The sequence below is a fragment of the Phyllobates terribilis genome, unplaced genomic scaffold, assembly GCF_046119375.1.
Source record: "Phyllobates terribilis strain yellow unplaced genomic scaffold, ASM4611937v1 Scaffold_7__3_contigs__length_470593459, whole genome shotgun sequence".
NCBI lineage: Eukaryota > Metazoa > Chordata > Amphibia > Anura > Dendrobatidae > Phyllobates > Phyllobates terribilis.
The window spans coordinates 80,914,642-80,935,119 of record NW_027362767.1 but is presented as its reverse complement, the minus strand read 5'-3'; the positions used below and the strand labels follow the sequence as shown (position 1 = coordinate 80,935,119).

General features: G+C 39.6%; 1 protein-coding gene across 2 annotated transcripts in view; it reads left to right on the top strand.

Annotated features, from left to right (window-relative positions):
• Positions 1-20,478, top strand: part of RGS6 (regulator of G protein signaling 6) — a 515,154-nt gene that overhangs the window by 460,090 nt on the left and 34,586 nt on the right. The window contains exons 12-17 of one of the 2 annotated variants that reach the window (XM_073638881.1): positions 350-411; positions 3,913-4,023; positions 5,053-5,178; positions 5,707-5,893; positions 6,508-6,597; positions 20,308-20,361. In XM_073638881.1, coding sequence (XP_073494982.1) covers positions 350-411; positions 3,913-4,023; positions 5,053-5,178; positions 5,707-5,893; positions 6,508-6,597; positions 20,308-20,361 — 630 coding nt within the window. The remainder of the gene's footprint in view (positions 1-349; positions 412-3,912; positions 4,024-5,052; positions 5,179-5,706; positions 5,894-6,507; positions 6,598-20,307; positions 20,362-20,478) is intronic. The other variant, XM_073638882.1, reaches the window with a different exon arrangement.

Below are 20,478 nucleotides of genomic sequence, written 5' to 3'. Positions count from 1 at the left end.
TAAAACTGTGGACAGGTAATAAATGTATTTAGAGGAGAAAAGCAATTAAATGATAACATTCTGATGACCGTCAGCTACCACTGGGGAGGTTTACACAAGTGTCTGATATATGTAGTTATTCAATTAACAATATGCAGTGAGCTCCTACACCTAATGACCCCAACAGAGAAGAAAAAAAAGGAACAAGTAAAAAAAAAAAAAGACTGAAAATATAGTAGAACAATGGTGTATTTTACATTTGTCAACTATGTAGCGAATTTGTTAACCAACTTTGGAGCTTTAATAATGTGTTGATGATGTATCATTATTTTTAAATTGAACTAATGAGATTTTTTTTTGTTGGTTATAGATAGATTTTCTGAATATTCAGATAGATCGACATTGTTTAAAGATGTCCAAAGTAGCTGATAGGTGAGTACATTGTGCTTTTTTTTTTACAAAGGTAAGGTGCAACAATGGATACTTATTACTATATTTTCTTAAAATGTTTTTAACATTTTGGCAAAGTACACGTTAGTCTCATCTATGTGCTCTCGGGCTTTTGTCAAATGTTTGTATTCACTACTCTCTAAGGTAACTTGTCATCAGGTTTCCTACTGCTAAATTAATGCCACAATGCACATCCGAATAATCTGCCCCTTACATTGTGCCCAGAGCAGTCCAATGTTTGGCATCTAAACACTTAATAATACATCTTTATATGAATTCTATGTTGGGTGAACTTTCTAAAATGAGGTAATCTCAGGGAGATTTCTACTGTACTAATACCATAGGGGCTATGCCAGTGCAACAGGAAACCCAAAAACCAGTCCAGAAAAATCTGCGCTCCAAAATCAAAATTGGAAAAGGAAAAATTGTGGAAACTCTGCACTGCTGGTGAATGAAGGGCAGTTCGAAGGAACTTACTTCTTCCTCAGGACAAAAACCATATTCTATGTTTTTTTGTCCTGAGGAAGAAGTAAGTTACTTCGAAACGTGTAGACAATAAAAAAAAACGCATACCATTCTTGTGTGTACCGGGAATTGCCCTTCATTCACCAGCAGCGCGGAATTTCCACAATTTTTCCTTCTCCAAGTTTGTATCTGGTCCTAGGACCCGTGGACTTGCAGCAGCTGGGATTACTTGCTCTCTAATTGTTGTGAGATCACAACATAACTAGGTTAGCATAATCTTTTCTTTTATTTAAAATTTTAAATTTTTATGAATTCTGTAACACACTCATTTGGCCAAAATGCTCACTACTTCCCAGAGTGATGGTAGTATCTTCTCTTTCAATATAGAGCAGTATATCTGTGAATTCATGAATCCATTAATGAAATGTAGCTCCTGACACCAGCAGCTGTGAAGCAGCCCCACATAAGGACACTGCCACCACCATGTGTCACTATAGGCACCATGTATTGTTCTAAATTCATTTTTATAAATGCATGGTGCCTACAGTGAAACATGGTGGTGGCAGTGTCCTTATGTGGGACTGCATGAGTGCTGCTGATGTAAAACACACATCTGTTGCATTTCTGAAGACGAACAGGGTGAAAGTGGTTCAGTGGCCAAGTGTCTTCTTATCTGAACCCAACTGAACACCTATGGGGAATTCTGAAGAGACAATTTGAGCCTCACTCTGCATCCAGCATCCAGGCTCTAAAAGAGGTCGTTCTTGAAGAATGGAAAAAGATAAATGTTGCAACATGTCGCAGCTTGTTCTTTGCATGCCTAGAAGACTTAGTACTGTCCTTAAAAATCATGGAGGTCATTCAAAATTCTAGATGTAGTAGTTATCTATCTATCTATCTATCTATCTATCTATCTATCTATCTATCTATCTATCTATCTATCTACAGTTATATGAAAAAGTTTGGGCACCCCTATTAATCTTAAGCTTAATGTTTTATAAAAATTGGTGTTTTTGCAACAGCTATTTCAGTTTGATATATGTAATAACTGTTGGACACAGTAATGTTTCTGCCTTGAAATGAGGTTTATTGCACTAACAGAAAATGTGCAATCTGCATTCAAACAAAATTTGACAGGTGCATAAGTATGGGCACCCTTATCATTTTCTTGCTTTAAATACTCCTACCTACTTTTTACTGATTTACTGAAGCACTTTTTTTGGTTTTGTAACCTCATTGAGCTTTGAACTTCATAGCCAGGTGTATGCAATCATGAGAAAAGCTACTTAAAGTGGCCACTTGCAAGTTGTTCTCCTCTTTGAATCTCCTCTGAAAAGTGGCATCATGGGCTCCTAAAAACAACTGTCAAATGATCTGAAAACAAAGATTATTCAACATAGTTGTTCAGGGGAAGGATACAAAAAGCTGTCTCAGCGATTTAACCTGTCAGTTTCCACTGTGAGGAACATAGTAAGGAAATGGAAGAACACAGGGACAGTTCTTGTTAAGGCCAGAAGTGTCAGGCCAAGAAAAACATCAGAAAGGCAGAGAAGAAGAATGGTGAAATCAGTCAAGGACAATCCTCAGACCACCTCCAGAGAGCTGCAGCATCAACTTGCTGCAGATGGTGTCACTGTGCATCGGTCAACTATACAACGCACTTTGCACAAGGAGAAGCTGTATGGGAGAGTGATGCGAAAGAAGCCGTTTCTGCAAGCACGCCACAAACAGAGTCGGCTGAGGTATGCAAAAGCACATTTGGAGAAGCCAATTTCTTTTTGGAAGAAGGTCCTGTGGACTGATGAAACCAAGATTGAGTTGTTTGGTCATACAAAAAGGCATTATGCATGGCGGCAAAAAACACAGCATTCCAAGAAAAACACTTGCTACCCACAGTAAAATTTGGTGGAGGTTCCATCATGCTTTGGGGCTGTGTGGCCAATGCCGGCACCGGGAATCTTGTTAAAGTTGAGGGACGCATAGATTCCACTCAGTATCAGCAGATTCTTGACAATAATGTTCAAGAAACAGTGACAAAGTTGAAGTTACGCAGGGGATGGATCTTTCAGCAAGACAATGATCCAAAACACCGCTCCAAATCTACTCAGGCATTCATGCAGAGGAACAATTACAATGTTCTAGAATGGCCATCCCAGTCCCCAGACCTGAATATCATTGAACATCTGTGGGATCATTTGAAGAGGGCTGTCCATGCTCGGCGACCATCAAACTTAACTGAACTGGAATTGTTTTGTAAAGAGGAATGGTCAAAAATACCTTCATCCAGGATCCAGGAACTCATTAAAAGCTACAGGAAGTGACTAGAGGCTGTTATTTTCGCAAAAGGAGGATCTACTAAATATTAATGTCACTTTTCTGGTGAGGTGCCCATACTTATGCACCTGTCAAATTTTGTTTGAATGCAGATTGCACATTTTCTGTTAGTACAATAAACCTCATTTCAAGGCAGAAACATTACTGTGTCCAACAGTTATTACATATATCAAACTGAAATAGCTCTTGCAAAAACACCAATTTTTATAAAACATTAAGCTTAAGATTAATAGGGGTGCCCAAACTTTTTCATATAACTGTATCTATCTATCTATCTATCTATCTATCCTGTATTTTTCATTGCCAGAATTAAGTTAACAGGTTACTTTTGCGTTTTGTGAAAACAATTAATGAAGTCACTCAAAACTGCAACTTGTTCTGGAACGAATTCTCATACAATTATGTATAAGGTAAAGAATAAACAAGCTATAACTCTTGCAAGAAGGAAGAATAAAATCAAGAGTATATAAACAAAAATTGTCTGCAGCAAGAAGGATAATGTTCATGATCAGCCTTCTAGATCTAGAAGTCTTCTACTCTGTATTATAGACACCATACAGTACATGTGGGTGAATGACATGTGCCTTGATCACCTAAAATTTGTTCTAAATTCTCTTCTACCAGATGTTTACTTAGATTGTAATAGTTATTAACACAAAGAACATTTATTTCTGTCTTCTGCAGCTTTATTGCTTTTTCCGAACAATACACAGAGTATGATCCTTTCCTTACCGCGCCAGATCCTTCCAATCCGTGGATAAGTGATGACACAACTTTCTGGGATTTAGAAATGAGGTAAATATTTAAACCTTATTATTGCAATTTTCTGCTTATATTCTGTGGGATTTTTTTACATGATTAGTGTGGTTTCTCTACCATTACGCTCATCAACATCCTCCCCATCTTCTTATGAGGGCCGTAAACATCATCGCTCATAGTGTAAATAGCCCTTCTTCAGAATAATGTGATTTCAGGACATGTTTTAAATTGTGCTTTGACCAATTCACGCTGTTAAATTCCAATCGGCTTTTGACCAGTAAATAAAGTCTAACTGCGTAAACTTTGAGGTGCAATGTACTTGCTGTAAGACAACCGTTTATTTGCAAACCTCACTTGAAGGAAGGGTGAAATTATCAGTTATAATAATTGATTAGTAAATTATTTAATAAAATATCTGTACATTGTTTGTCTTTCTAGCTATGATAACCAAATATTTAAATTGTAATTAGAGGTCATGGACTATCAAAATGTTGCATGAAGAAATTCTACCATGTTCAAATCCTTTAGATCTAGATTTATAGGAATCTGTCAGCAGGTTTTTGCTATTTAATCTGAAAGCAGCATGATATAAAGCAAGAGAGCCTGATTATAGTGATGTGTCACTTACTAGGCTGTGTGCTGTAGTTTCTATACAATCAGTATTTTATCAGCAGGAGATTATCACTGCAGTCTAGGTTTCATATGCAGGCCAGTCTGTGTAACCCCGCCCCCACAACTGAATGGCTGCTTGCTGACAATGTACACAGAAAGCTGCCAATCAGGGGTGTGGGCGAGGTTATGGACAGTTCAGCATTCTGACCACTGATACAGGTACAGCAGAGAAAACAGGGATTCTATCAAAACTGCACAAAGCAGCCCAGTAAGTGACACATCACTGGAATCAGGGTCTCTTGCTTTATATTATTCTGCTCTCAGATTATGTAGCAAAAACCTGCTGACAGATTCCCTTTAAGTCTCCATCTCTGAAGTAGAAATTAACAAAAAATACATTGTGAAGCATTAATATTTTACTGCAATCCATGTCTACTTACTTGTCCTTAAAAGCAAAGAGCCAACCCAGCAGCGTGTGAAGAGGTGGGGTTTCTCCATGGATGAAATGCTTAAAGACCCAGTAGGACGAGAGCAGTTTCTTCGCTTTGTGGAGTCAGAGTTCAGTTCTGAAAACCTCAGGTTAGTGAATTAATGTTATCGGGGGTGCTGTGGTTATTGCAATTTTTTAATTATAAGAAATATTATTTCTCACCATATGTGATGAGATTAGCAACAGTGAGGAATATAGGATCTTCCCAAGGTCCACACTGTCATTGACAGAAATTAAGGAGACATGTAAATAGGATCTCTTCGAAAAATCTTTTGATACTTTAAGTGATTTTATTTCACCACAGGCTTGGGCTGGACAACCCCCTTAAGGGAAGACATGTAAATGGCCTTATAAACCTTGTACTCAAAAAACCTCTTCAACTTTTTAAGTATTTTGGATATGAAATCCGCTGTACACATTTCATTGTGTGTATCGCTGAGCTCATTTTAGTGTGTTATTTGGATGATTAAAAAAAAAAATCAAGTGCATGTACCAAATGGACAATGCTTTTATAAACAATGTACATCCCTTTCCACTAGATGGCGATATTGTTTATGCTGTGACACTAGCGCAATGTTAAAAATCTAACTATAATTGTATTACTGTGTATGTTAAAGGTTTTGGCTGGTTGTCCAAGATCTGAAGAAGCAGCCTTTGCAAGAAGTACCGAAAAGGGTTGAAGAAATATGGCAAGAGTTTTTAGCCCCTGGGGCACAAAGTGCCATCAATTTAGACTCCCACAGTTTTGAGAAGACAAGCCAAAATGTTAAGGATCCTGGGAGGTACACATTTGAAGATGCACAGGTATCAGATGAAATCTCTTTCAAATAGTTAACGATTAAATCATTTTTTTAATTAGTTTTAACATTAAAAGCATAGCAAAACTTTATTTTAATGATTTTTGGCCAGTATGGAAAGTTATGAAACTTTGCAAATTGCTTTGTTAGGGGATTTGTCATTCCTGTACAAAAATTGCTTGTAAGTAGTATCCAAACCCCCTGCTTTTCCACTAGTCCGTCCACTATTCCGCTATTTCCACTAGTCACATAGGCCTGGCATATGTTTAGTAGCTTCTGCAGGCTCCTTTTACTTCAGCAGCGACCACAGTAGTCTTCATCTCCCTTCCTTAGTCTCAGTGGTGCGCTAATATTCCATAAATGAAAGCATCCAGCTCCTTGCTTTCAGAATTTGGAGAAAGCAGTCAGCCATTTGGCATGACGGAAAACCTGGTCACGAGGACCAGTTATATTTTTTTTCTAATCGCAACGATAACTTTGTTTTACACAGCCCAAGGTTGCAGTCAGTAATCAGTATTACCAAACATATGAGAGGGACGCCACGCTTTGCAATGTCTGATGATGGCGCAGTTATACTTTCAACTGAGTGGGTTTAACTTCTACATTGGTTTTGTCTTGCAGGAACACATCTACAAACTCATGAAGAGTGATAGTTATGCACGGTTCTTGCGTTCCAATGCCTACCAGGATTTACTGATGATGAAAAAGAAGGTAGCGTTTGGGGTGAACATGCTTGCATCCCCTGCACATTACTGATTCTGGCCTGCTGCTTGCTACTAGTGTGGAAATGAGAACCGTGTTTCCTTGTCTGTACTCATCTTCTTTGCACGAGGACTAAATGTCATCTCCTTCCCAGCTACTTAACATAATATAGTTACCGTAAATGCCTTATTGCATAAGTCGCTGTAATATTGAGATGATCCAGTTTACAATAATTTGACAAGTTTGACCAAGGCTTAGCTCGAGTAGTTTGTGCACATACAGTGGAAAAAAATAAGTATTTGATATACTGCCAATTTTGCATTTTCCCGCCTACAAAGAATGGAGAGGTCTGTCATTTTTATCATACACTTCACCTGTGAGAGACAGAATCTAAAAATAAAAAACAGAAAATCACATTGAATGATTTTAACATAATTAATTAGGATTTTATTGCATGACATAAGTATTTGATACAATAGAAAAACAGAACTTAATATTTGGTCCAGAAACCTTTGTTTGCAATTAAAGAGGTCAGACGTTTCCTATAGTTCTTGACCAAGTTTGCACACACTGCTGCAGGGATTTTGGCTCACCCCTTATCCAGATCTTTCAGGTTTCGGGGCTGTCTCTGGGCAACATTGAGTTTCAGCTCCCTCCAAAGATTTTCTATTGGGTTCAGGTCTGGAGACTGGCTAGGCCACTTCCGGACCGTGAAATGCCTCTTACCCAGCCACTCCTTAGTTGCCCTGGCTGTGTGTTTCGAGTCATTGTCATGGTGGAAGACCAAGCCACGAAACATCTTCAATACTCTTACTGAGGGAAGGAGGTTGTTGGCCAAAATCTCGCGTTACATGACCCCAGCCATCCCCCCTTCAATACGGTGCAGTAGTCTTGTCCCCTTTGTAGAAAAGCACACCCAAAGTATGATGTTTCCCCCACCATGATTCACGGTTGGAACGGTGTTCTTAGGATTGTACTCATCCTTCTTCTTCCTCCAAACACAAGTGAAGTTGATACCAAAAAGTTCTATTTTGGTCTCATCTAACCACATGACCTTCTCCCATCCTCCTCTGGATCATCCAGATGGTCCTTGGTGACCTTCAAACAGGCCTGGACATGTGCTGGCATGAGCAGGGAGACCTTGCGTGCCCTGCAGGATTTTAATCCATGATGGCGTAGTGTGTTACTAACAGTAATGTTTGAGACTGTGGTCCCAGCTCTCTTCAGGTGATTGACTAGGTACTACCATGTAGTTCTGGGCTGATTCCTGACCTTTCTCAGAATTATCCTTACCCCACGAGGCGAGATCTTGCATGGAGCCCCAGACCGAGGAAGATTGACAGTCATCTTGTGTTTCTTCCATTTTCTAATAATTGTGCCAACAGTTGTTGCCTTCTCACTAAGCTGCTTGCCTATTGTCCTGTAGCCCGTCCCAGCCTTGTGCGGGTCTACAAATTTGTCCTTAAACAGCTCTTCAGTCTTGGCCATGGTTTAGAGGTTCTAGTGTGATTGATTGAGTGTGTGGACAGGTGCCTTTAATTCAGGTAACGAGTTCACACAGGTGCGATCAATACAGGTAATGAGTGCAGAGTAGGAGGGCTTCGTAAAGAAAAACTAACAGGTCTGTGAGAGCCAGATTTCTTGCTGGTTGGTTGATGATTAAATACTTATTTCATGCAATAAAATACAATTTAATATGTAAAAAATCATACAATGTGATTTTCTGGATTTTTTTAAGATTCTGTCACTCACACGTGAAGTGTACATACAATATAAATTACAGACCTCTACATTCTTTGTAGGTGGGAAAACGTAAAAAATTGGCAGTGCATCAAATACTTATTTTCCCCACTGTATGACTTTAGAATACGTTTATTTCGCCACTCGCAATCATCACCTTTTGAAGAAATGTGTCTTAAACACAAAAAGTAAAGACTATTTAGTTGAGAGACTTTAAGGGAAAACTGGCAACAAAGTATTCCTCCTTTTTATGCTATTTTGTAAGTTTAGGTGAATCTAATCTCGCAAGCGAGCCTGCTGTATGGCTCGTTTGGTAAAGTTCCTGTCTGTCTACCTGCTGTATCCTCCTGACCATCCATATTTATCCTTATTTGCCATGGAAATCTTTTCCTTGCAGCCTCTAAAGAGTCTGTGTAGTGGATGTAGATTCCCAAGAGTCAGAGTATGCACTATGTACAGATTTTACTCAACATGCTGCTGAAAGACAAGGGGAATGACTCTTGCATTGTCAAAAAGGGATCAGCATCAGAAAATATGAAACTTTTTATAAGTAATTTACTACCATAGAGATTTTACGATTTCAGAAAGGCGGTCTTGCGTCTGATAGCGCATCTTGTATTTGACAGGACATATTGAAGGGGTTGTCACTGAGTTTAAAAAAAGTTACGGTAACTCTCAGAATGCTATAAAATAAGTAGTACTCAGGTGAACAATCTACTCTCATCCCGATTCAATGCCCCCTGTGTCCAGTGATTGGCTTCAGCAGTAACATATCCACCTGGACTAAATAGGAAGTAAAGAGTGAAAGGAGATTAGGGCAACATTGTAACAGAAATGGAAAGAGGATTATTGCATTCTTTAATTACTTTACACTCTAGGAGTTGGGGGGTTGTCCAGCCTCTAAGATTTAAAAAAAGTACTTTCAGAATGCTATAAAATAAATATTCACCTTACCAATCCCCACTATCACACTCTAATGCTTCCTGGGTCCCCAGCCAGTCTCTATGATTCTTGTACAGTCAATAATTGACTGTAGCGGTCATTGGCCCCCACAGTTACATATCCATATCGACCAAGTAGGAAGTACAGAAAGAGGAAGGGAACCAGCGCATCGATGGAACTGAAATTGCGAGTGATTGGTAAGATGATTATTACTATATTGTAAATTATTTTACAACATTCTGAGAGTTTATCTATTTTTTTTAATCATCAGTCACTGGACAACCCCTTTAGAAGTCCTTATGCAGAGAGTATGAGCAAGGACCATTGCGCAGAACTTAACGTTTTAATTGTTCAATGTCTAAATGTCTTAGAGGGAAAGTGCCTTTACCCGTATCAAGCATTCAGAGGTCAGACTTTTTTTCTTCCAAAGCAACTCAGAAAATTAAACAGGTCGCTCAGGCTCAGGCCAAAAGTCTGCAGTCACTCTATGTGACTACACACTGCCAAATTGTGACAGTATGTAATGTGCATTTGTCATGATCTCCTGGTATTCCTGGTGCTTGCCAGTTGTCACGTATTGACTCGATGTGTTCGGCTTTTCTCAATAGCCGAATTGAGAGAATAGTCAATTGAGAGAAGCGGGATAAGTCTAGTTTGCACAGGACTACAAATATGGAAATCACATGACCGCCCGTTCACATCAGGAGAGTCATGACCGTGTGCGCACCGCAAAGTTAGACCCATGTTTAATTATACTTTTATTGCCTATTACTTGGCTCCATCAATTGTTAACATCACCATTCAATCCTGTTTATGGTTTATTTGGCTTTATGGGCCTGGTATTTTTGGTGACCAAATCTACAATATAGGTTTTGTATTAACTTGTAGATTGTAGAAAATATTTAATTATCATGTATGTGGAGATAATTCTATGTAAATGAGCTATTAAGATCTAGGGGCCGGACATAGATCTCCCTGAGACATGTAGACCAGGAGAGCAGACTGTCTGTCATTACATGTCTCACACCAATAACGCCTTCTTTCATTTATAATAAGCTCTGGAGGCAGATTCTCAAGGAGATCTATGTCCGGCCATAGATTATCTTAACAGCTCATTTACATATTAAGAACAATTTTCATTTTTCTGGTATAAGAAATCGGATTGCAGATATCAAGGGATCATTTTATTTAACTTTCCATGACCTGCATGGCCATATAGACAAAATATACACTCTGCAATGTGAGCCCATTTACTTGCATTACCTTGTGATGTTGCGGTGGCATACAGCAATCTTAGGCCACGCGAGCTGTGTCGTGGCCAAATCTGCTGTGAAGCCCCAGGCTAAGAATGTAGCCCATTATGCTGCCTTTTAAAACTATTTTTCTATTTTCTAACAGTGTATTAAGAGAAATTTCTGTCTTTTTCTTTTTTTTTTATGTATTTTATCTAACTTTTTTGTAAAATTATTTTTCCATTTGCCCCATTTATTAAGATATATTTTATAGACATTTTTGCTAATCTTTACATGATACTATTTTATCCATTAGTAATTTTTGATCAAATAACAAATGTTTCAATACAAACAAAATGTAAAAGTTTTTTATTTATAGATTATATATGAACATTGACTTTTTTACTTAAGCATCTTTGTCATTAAATAGATTGACACTAGACCTTTCATGGCATGCAGTGTCTCTTCTATATATATTATAATAGCAGTGAGGTAGTGGGTGTAACTGTATTTCACAATTTAACAGCACAGTACCTTTTTTTCATTTTTTTTTGGGGGGGGGGGGAGGTGTTCTTTAATGGGGTTGTAAACCGCAAAGTGTTAAAATTGTCATATTAAGATACATTGGCCTATCAGCTGTTTACCTAAATTTAAATGCTTGAATGGACTTGAGTCACATGGTTAATGCTGCCCGAAGTACGGGCAGAATAAATCAGAGACTGAAAATATCATATAAGTATTACTTCATAACAATTAGAAATCAAACAGATGTATATAAACAAGCAATATTTTATTGACATACACAACTATACAATAAAATAAATTAAAAGTAATAATTAAAATCAAGAAGCAATGAATGCAAGGGGAGGCCGATGAGAGACACAAAATAATGAAGAGAAGACAATACAAGGGATAATTAATGGATGGCAGAATACTACCAAGGAATGATGATAACATGTATGCATGCATGTATGTGCACATATATACATGCACAAGGTTAATTACAATGCAACTCCAAAGTTAGATCTATAGAGTTCAGTGCAACGTAATGCACACTAATAGTGCTATTTAATACACAAAATTAAATCAGCAGTAAAGAGATAGATGTATTATAGTCAGACATACCCAAAAATAAAAATAGAATGTGTCACCACATCGGCCTCCACCTCAGACCCTGACGCGTGTTTCAACCTTACTTTATCTGGGTGTTCCTATAATGCATCTTTATCTTTTTACTATTGATTTAACGTCGTTTTGTGTATTGAATTTCACTATTTGTGTGCATTAGATTTCACCAAATCTCTATAGATCTAACTTTAGAATTGCATTGTAATTAACTTTGTGCATCTATCTATGTGCATATACATACCGATTATCAGCATTACTTGGTAGTATTCTTCCATCAAGAAAGTTTGTTCTCCACTCACTAGGATGATAACTCCATTACTGCAACTTTAGAATTGCCAAAGTCCAGAATACCCATTGGTCAAGGCAGGTAAATATCTTCAAGATTAGCGAAAAAAACCTGGTAACTTCATAAAATCTGAACATTTTATTATCAATCCATTAAAAATTCACGATAACAGAGGAAAATGAACATTGATGTGTTTTCGTCATCGAAACGCGTCAACGTTAATTTTTCTCTGTTATGATGAATTTTTAATTTTATTTAATCTATCTATTAATCTATCTATATATTAAATCTAACTTTATTAAATCTTATTAAAAAATTTAGGTTTTACGAAGTTACCAGTTTTTTTGCTAATCTTAAAAGTATTTTTACATCAGGTGGCTATACCTTGTACTGTCTTCTCTTCATTATTTTGTGTCTCTGATCGGCCTCCCCTTGCTTTCATTGCTTCTTGATTTTAATGAATAACTTTTTACTTTTATTGGAAAGTTATTTACTTCAATAACATATGTATTTTTTACATACAAGTGTTTGATTTCTGATTATTGTGGAGTAACACTTATATGATATTTTAGGCTTGCTCTGTTTGATCTCATTTATATTGGAATTACTTTTTGGATTTTAGGTTTCTCTCTCTCTCTTCCTTAAATCAGAGACCAGCTCTCAATAAATACTTGTATGATTTACCCTCAAATGCTGTAGCACTGCAGAAAAAAACATAGTTGAAAATGGGATTTGTGACCAGGTGATTGTGTCTTCTTGCCATCTTCTCCCCATCATCTCGTCTAGATTGACAGGCTTCTCCCTATATACACTTATGGAGAGACTTTCACTCTAGCTGAGTGGATGGGGACAAGCCAATGGGGACTTATCTTTTAGATTAGTCACCTAGTTTATTGCTACAATTTCAACTAAGTTTTTCTCTGAAATGTTACAGTGTTCAAGAGTAAAAGGGGCATGTTTGTAATGAGTGAGCCAGTCTTTGGTTACTGCTATCGGTAATTCGGGCAGCAGAGTTATGGGACAGGATTCCTTTAAGAAAAGTGATTTTACAAATCAAGATATCAACTTTAAATGAAGATAGGAGTCTTGTGTAGATCAGTGGTCCTAAACCTTTCTTATCATCTTTTCTTATCTGAGAGATGGTCGTAAGTTACATCTGGAGCCCCCTGAGTAGTGACATCCAGCCCTTCTCCTTCCCCCCACAGTACTGACATCCAGAGCCCCATATTTTGGTGTGATAACAGCCAAAGCTTCCCTGCATAAAGCAGACTGCGACCATTGTCCCTACTCCCTTATAAAAATACTAGATGGTGGCCCGATTCTAGCGCATCGGGTATTCTAGAATATGTATGCGGCCGACCGGGCGCAATCAGCAGAGCAGTGTTTAAATTTGGCGCCAATATCGCTGATTGGTCGTGGCCGGCGGCCGCGACCAATCAGCGAATCGTATTAGTGAGGGGCGGGGAGCGGCGCTGCCTGTGTGGGTACTTCCGCTGCGAGCAGCCGGGAGATGACCGGCTGCTCGCAGCAGAAGTATCCCGACCGGCGGCGCCGCTCCCCGGTCCTCCCTTCACACTTGCCGTCGGGAGATGCCGCTGATCTCCCGACGGTAGCCGCACGGAGGTCAGCGGCGCCGCCGGTCGGGGTACTTCTGCTGCGAGCAGCCGGGAGATGACCGGCTAGCGCCGGTTATCTCCCGGCTGCATCGCCGCTGACCTCTGTGCAGAGCGGTGTTTAAATTTGGCACCAATATCGTTGATTGGTCGCGGCCGGCGGCCACGACCAATCAGCTGAGCGTTGTTTAAATTTGACACCAATATCGCTGATTGGTCGAGGCCAGAGGCCGCGACCAATCAGCGAACCGTGTAAGTGAGGACCGGAGAGCATGTTTAAATTTGGCGCCAAAATCGCTGATTGGTCGTGGCCGGCGGCCGCGACCAATCAGCAGAGCGGTGTTTAAATTTGGCGCCAATATCGCTGATTAGTCGCTTCCGGCGGCCACGACCAATCAGCGAAGCCTGTTAGTGAGGACCGGAGAGCGTGTTTAAATTTGGCGCCAAAATCGCTCATTGGTCGCGGCCGCGACCAATCGGCGAATCGTATTACTGAGGACCGGGGAGCGGCGCTGCCTGTGCGGGTACTTCCGCTGCGAGCAGCCGGGAGATGACCGGCTGCTCGCAGCAGAAGTATCCCGACCGGCGGCGCCGCTCCACGGTCCTCCCTTCACACTTGCCGTCGGGAGATCAAGCAGCCCTAGCCGCTGATCTCCCGACGGTAGCCGCATGGAGGTCAGCGGCGCCGCCGGTCGGGGTACTTCTGCTGCGAGCAGCCGGGCTGCATCGCCGCTGACCTCCGTGCGGCAGATGAGCCGCTAACAGCCGCCATCTTTTTCTGAAATCCCGCGTCGCTGATTGGCCGCGGCTGGACCAATCAGCAACGCGGAATTTCCTGGACAGAAGGACAGACAGACAGACGGGATAAGACGATTATATATATATTAGATTAAGATTTGAGAGTCCTCAGTGGTTGATACATTTTTAATGTCTAACAAAAAAGATGGTAACAAATTGCAAGCTTTCGAGACTACTCAGGCCTCTTCATCAGGCATAGAATAACACAAAATTTGAAGAATTACATATTTATACACAACAAAGCACAAGACGAGACAAGTGACTGAAGCAGAACTGTGAGTATGGGAGGGGGGAGAAAGAGTTGTGGCTGTAAATATTGGAGCAGTTCATAGATAAGGAGTGTGAAAGTTTTATTGTCCTGTGATTGAAGTCTGTTCCAGGGTTCTGATGCCCCCACAGGTCTGAGGAGCACATTCCTTAGTTGATGTAGAATGACATAAATCCATGCAACACATTCATTCCTACATTCCTGCACATTCAAAGGTTGTCCTGAGTTTGTTTCCCAAATTTTTCTGTCTGTCTGGGATTTGAAGTTACCTTTTAATACCAGTAACTTCATGTCCATGATGCTGTTATTCTATGCCTGATGAGGAGGCCTGAGTGGTCTCGAAAGCTTGCAGTTTGTTACCATCTTTTCAGTTAGCCATTAAAAGGTATCAACCACTGAGGACTCTCAAATCTTAATATTCTTCTTTCTACTGGCTAACACGGTTCAAAGATATATCTTTTTCCTGTACTCCATTATAGACAGTATTTTTACTTCTAAGGTTTGTCACCTTACCCCCATTTGGAAATTCTTGAATCAAGCACTCCCAACACACTATCGCTTGAAGCTTTAAGCACCCCGCCTACTGGAAGTACTGTATTTTTCAGACCATAAGACGCACTTTTTTCCCCCAAAATTTAGGAGGAAAATGGGGGGGTTCGTCTTATGGTCCGAACCTTACCACATACTTGCGGTGGTGGGTGCGGCGGCAGGGCCGATGCAGCAGAGCGGCTGCGTGGCAGCGAGGCAGAGTGGATGTGCAGCGCTGCGGCGGCGAGGCAGAGCGGCAGTGGGTGCACAATGATCTACAGGAAAATGGCCGCCCGAGCCGGCGCATGCGCCGTCTGGGAGCTCGGGCGGCCATTTTTCTGTGGATCACAGCTTCATGAAGATGGCCGCGGCCACCAGAAAACCGCACCGCAGCACCCACCACCACTCTGCCGCACCCCTGCACAGCCGCAACCACCGGACAGCAGCGCACGCCGCTCACAGGCCCAGGACCCGGCCCCATCTGGACCACAGGCTCCAGCCCCAGCACAGGCCCCAGCAAGGGCCTAGGCCCTACCACAGGCCCAGGCCCCACTTCCGCTGGCTTCCTGAAGGACCCTGCCTCCTGTGACCCTCGCTCCAATGCCCCCCCAGGTAAGATACCTATTCAGACTATAAGACGGACCCCCATCTTCTAAAAAAAAATTTTTTTCCTATTTTCCACCCCAAAATTTGGGGTGTGTCTTATGGTCCGGTGCGTCTTATAGTCCGAAAAATACGGTATTACCTCCACGCCCAATATATCTGCATCCTGATCTACTCTTCTGTACAGAGCTACTCACAAAAGTCACCGTATTGAGACTTGCTCTTCATAGCTGTTTGCTAGACCTTGTACTAATGCACAAAGCTCTCAATGGTCCAAAAGGGATGTTCTTCAGCAACAAAAGAAAGTAGTTAAAACTTAGCCTGTAATAATTTAGGATAAAAAATTGGCAGAAAGTGCACATATTAAAAAAAAAAACATAATGCTTATGCGTTTTGAGTAGAAAAACCCTTAATTATACATTTAGTCATCTATGATTAAGGGATTTTCTACCCGAAATGCTTAAGCATTTGTGTTTGTTTGTTTTTTTATGTATGCACATTGTGCCAATTTTTTTTATCCTATATGATTAAAGGCTAAGTTTTGCCTACTTTCCTTTGGTGCTGCAGAACATCTCCTTTTGGACCATTGAGAGCTATGTGACCTGGAAGCCAGAAAAGTGCACCACACCCAGACCACAGAGTGTCCACCCTGAAAGTTTCCTGGGATAATTATCTCAAAATCGGGAGTGGTGAGCTGAATTGACACTTTTTTTTCTATATTTTGTATTAATGCACAAAGCTGTCAGACAGCCGCGATCCACACATCATGGGCTCGCGAGCCACAGGTTGGGGATCTCTGGTATTGAGATTTCATTCTCACAATAACTGCCTAAATCCAAATGACCCATAAGAGCATATAGATGGCTTAAAGGGGTCCTCTTAGTCAGATCCCCCTCTGTGAGTCAGAATAGAGAGCCACTATAATTCCTGGAAGAAAGAATCAGAAGAGCTGACAACTAGGGATGAGTGGACCTATGGAAGTTCGAGTTTAGGTTCCCGATCTGAACTTTATTCCAAAGTTCTGTTCGGGTACCATATCTGTATCCAAACTTGAACCAGAACCCGAACCCCATTGAAAATAATGGGGACCCAAACTTTTGAGCTGCAAAATATTAATTCTCTCTCTCTCTCTCTCATCTTCTCCCAGAACTCCAAACATTGCAACGGACTTCCGAGAGAAGTCAGTGTTCGGTGTTTAGCACTGCACACTAACTGTCCGCTACAAACCCCAAACTTTTAAGTTCGAGTTCGCTCATCTTTACTGACAGCCCATCGTGTCTATAATGCCTTAGCTACGTGGCCATTTCATACCTGATCTGATGCAAAGCATTTATAGTCGCATGCCTTGCCTTCCTTTCGTAAATTTATATTCCACTTCCATGCAGTATAATCTTTTCAGAGTTTCTTGTAGCGTTCAAGAATGATATTGTAATGGCACGTTTACAGATGATAGAAAGGATGAGTATTGTGCTCTTCAAGATTATATCGAAATGTAGCACTTTACTGGTAACTTCACAGTATATTTTGGAAAAAACACCTCAGTAATTTTCATGCAGTTTTATTTTATTTTTATTTTTTTAACCAAAGCCAAGTAAATTCAAAACAAATTGGAAATTTAAAGGACTTTTAATTCTCCTTCTTGCTGGATCCACTCCTGTTTTGGGCTCAAAAATGTGCATCAAAACTGCAGTGGTTATTATTCCAGATACCAATATTTGTAAAATTACTCTATGAATTAGGTTTTATACTTTCTATAGTGTGAGTGACTGCATTATAAGTATCATATTCCTTATACTCTAACTTTGTTCTACAGCCACACATTACCGCATTAATCTTAACTGCTTTCAGCAATATCAGCACATATTAAACTCCGCTGGTCTATGTGCATGTTTGTCAGCTGCTTGGATGTCTCGTATTAATTGTATTAGCCTCCATTCATGGTGTTTGGTAATCTCGTGGCTGCCTTCCTGTGGTCCTTTCTGACTCATACATGGTGATAGTGTGTGCAGTTTGCTCATTCTAATGGACATGGTCTGGTGTATTTTATAAAGTAGAACATTTTGTTATTGAAATATTACTGAAAAAAAAACTATAAATTCCCTTTGGTAGGGAAAAACACAGATAATATTGAGTTAAACTAAACCAAAATCCTAAAGCCTTTATTTCCTAGAGAATATGTTGTGTAAATAAATAGCCAAAAATTGCAAAAAAAAAATTAGATTTGTAAACTTAGCTGCTTGTTATCATTATTGGTTGATGGTTTTTACATTGCAAAACAAATTAATAAATAATGTGTAATAAATCATGCAATAGTTTGAGTAGTTCTAAATATTTAATTACATTTTAGTTAATAGTTCACAAAATCAAAAAGTATTAATAAGGGCAAGATTCAATTAGAGTTTGTTAGTATAGGTATATGTTTGGACCTGCTTTTATACTATGGAGTCTGTTATACAAGCCGCTCCTTAAAATTCATCTTGTTGAACTGGACACAAGATGTAATAGTGGCTGCAAAGCGGAATAAAACATTTTGTTATTTTTCAGTTTTGCTTTCCCGTTGCAGAGATATTAGCGAACAATGTATTGGCACATAAGGGTATGTTCTCATGAGCAGTGTTTGTTCAGGCTTTCATGGAGCTGAATTTCTGCATGAATCCGACACTTTAGTTCACTTGCGTTTTTTTCATCAACCCCAACTACCATTACCCCACTTGTCACCGCTCCAGGGTAATCGGGAAGAGCTGGGCAAAGGGCTCATGTGATGCGCCAATTCTGGGGCAGCTGCAGGCTTGTATTTTTAGGCTGGGAAGGGCCCAATAACCAGGGACCTTCCCAGCCTGATAATATAAGTCCGCAGCTGTCTGCTTTACCTCGGCTGGTTATCAAAAATAGGGGGGACCCCAAGTCATTTTTTAAAATTATTTATTTATTTAGTTAAACCTAGGCTAAAAACACTTGCTTAAGCGCACTTACAACAAATTAGCTTTTTTTTAACTGCAAGTCTATGGGGAAATTCCACAAAGAAGACTCAGCGTCTGCGCAAGAAAAATGAACATGCTGCAGCTCAGAAACCCGCACCGCAGGTGATTTTACACAGCGCAAAAAAGAAGCACAGTTGTCATGGGATTTCTATTAATCCCATCCACTGTGCTTGTATTATACAACGCAGTGTTTTGGATACAACGAAAATACGCTGCGTCAAGAACGCTAGTATTACTGATTGTGGGCACGCTGCCTAAAGAGTTAACTTTAGTTAAGTCCAAGTGGATGTTGTTAGATACTTTTCACTGGGGGGGGCATACTTCTTCTCCCTGTATCTGATAACACCCATTTTGACTTTAGTAACGTTAACACATTATGTTCCAAGACTTTGATTGCTGATCTCTTCACAATGGAGCAGCAAAATTGAAAAATAACAAAAATGTTTTATTCCACTTTGCAGCCACTATTACGTGTTGTGTCTAGTTCGACATGAAAAGGTCCTCTTTAATCCTTGAGCCTCCATATGGTGCTTCCTCAAAGCACTGTATTTTCCTATAGAAGCAGTAGATATGTAAGATAACCCATTACTGTCCCGTCATCAAGAAAATATTGTTAAATTAAGCATTTCCCCTTCTAAAACTAAATTATGGCAATAGCCAATGTACATTATTTAGTAACTTCTGCCCGGTACTGCACTTTTCCTTCTGTTCAGTTGAGCAATTTTGTTAAATAGTATTGATAAAAAAAATCTCCCATAGATTTGTTTCTACAGCTCTTTTGCATTATTCACAGTAAGAGACGACAAACAAGCAAACAATGTATAGTCTGATCTTCTGCCTGTCCTACTCTATTTCCTTACTTACATTTCGAAAGTTGGCAAGAACTTCGGCAATAACTCAAAGTTACCATTTGTAAATATTCAGGAGAATATAACATAGGGAACAGTAATCAGAAAAGATACCCCAGAATTCTTAATATATGGGCAGTGCTAAAACAGACATTGAAGGGGTGGTCTGCAGCGGTATTCCCGATGCAAGTGGCTATTTACGTGATCGCATGTATGCGTTTTGTATACTTGCTGACTAGATGTGTTTTGGCTTCTCTCAATAGAAGCGAATTGAGATGAGCTAGAAGAGTCTAGTTGGCACAGGGTCGCAATTTGGTAGTCTGTAGTCACATAGAATTGCTGCAATTTTTTGTCTCAAGCCAGGACAATCCCTTTAAATGTGATATGTTTTATATGTATTTAAATGAAATTAGGTTTACATAAAATTATTTACTTTAAAAACTTGTGCTAAAAAATATTTACATAAGTTAAACAGCAGCTAAAATTGTGATATTTATCTGATATAATAACGTAGGTATTTAATTTAAAAATAAGAAACCTAGATCTAATGACAAACAAGATAAGTTTCATAAAATCAATCAAATAAAAACCACATTATCTCATTGCTTCGCAAACAACTTCTGATGCTTCTATTATTTTTTTTTTTTTGGCTTCTCTGACATTTGCTAGCATAGTAAGCGCTCACTGCTAAAGGTTGAAGGATTTTTTTCCCTGTATTTTTTCTTTCCCAAATCCCTTTTTTGTTTTTTAAGACTGAGAATGAGCAAGGTCGTAGAACCTCCCTAGAAAAGTTCACTCGCAGTGTGGTAAGTTCTGGTGCAGTGATCACTTTTCCTTTTTTTTTTTTGCACACTTTAAAGCTGTGAATTATTATAAAGTGAATTTATATTGTTGCTTGCAGGTTTGTGATGTTAAATGTTATG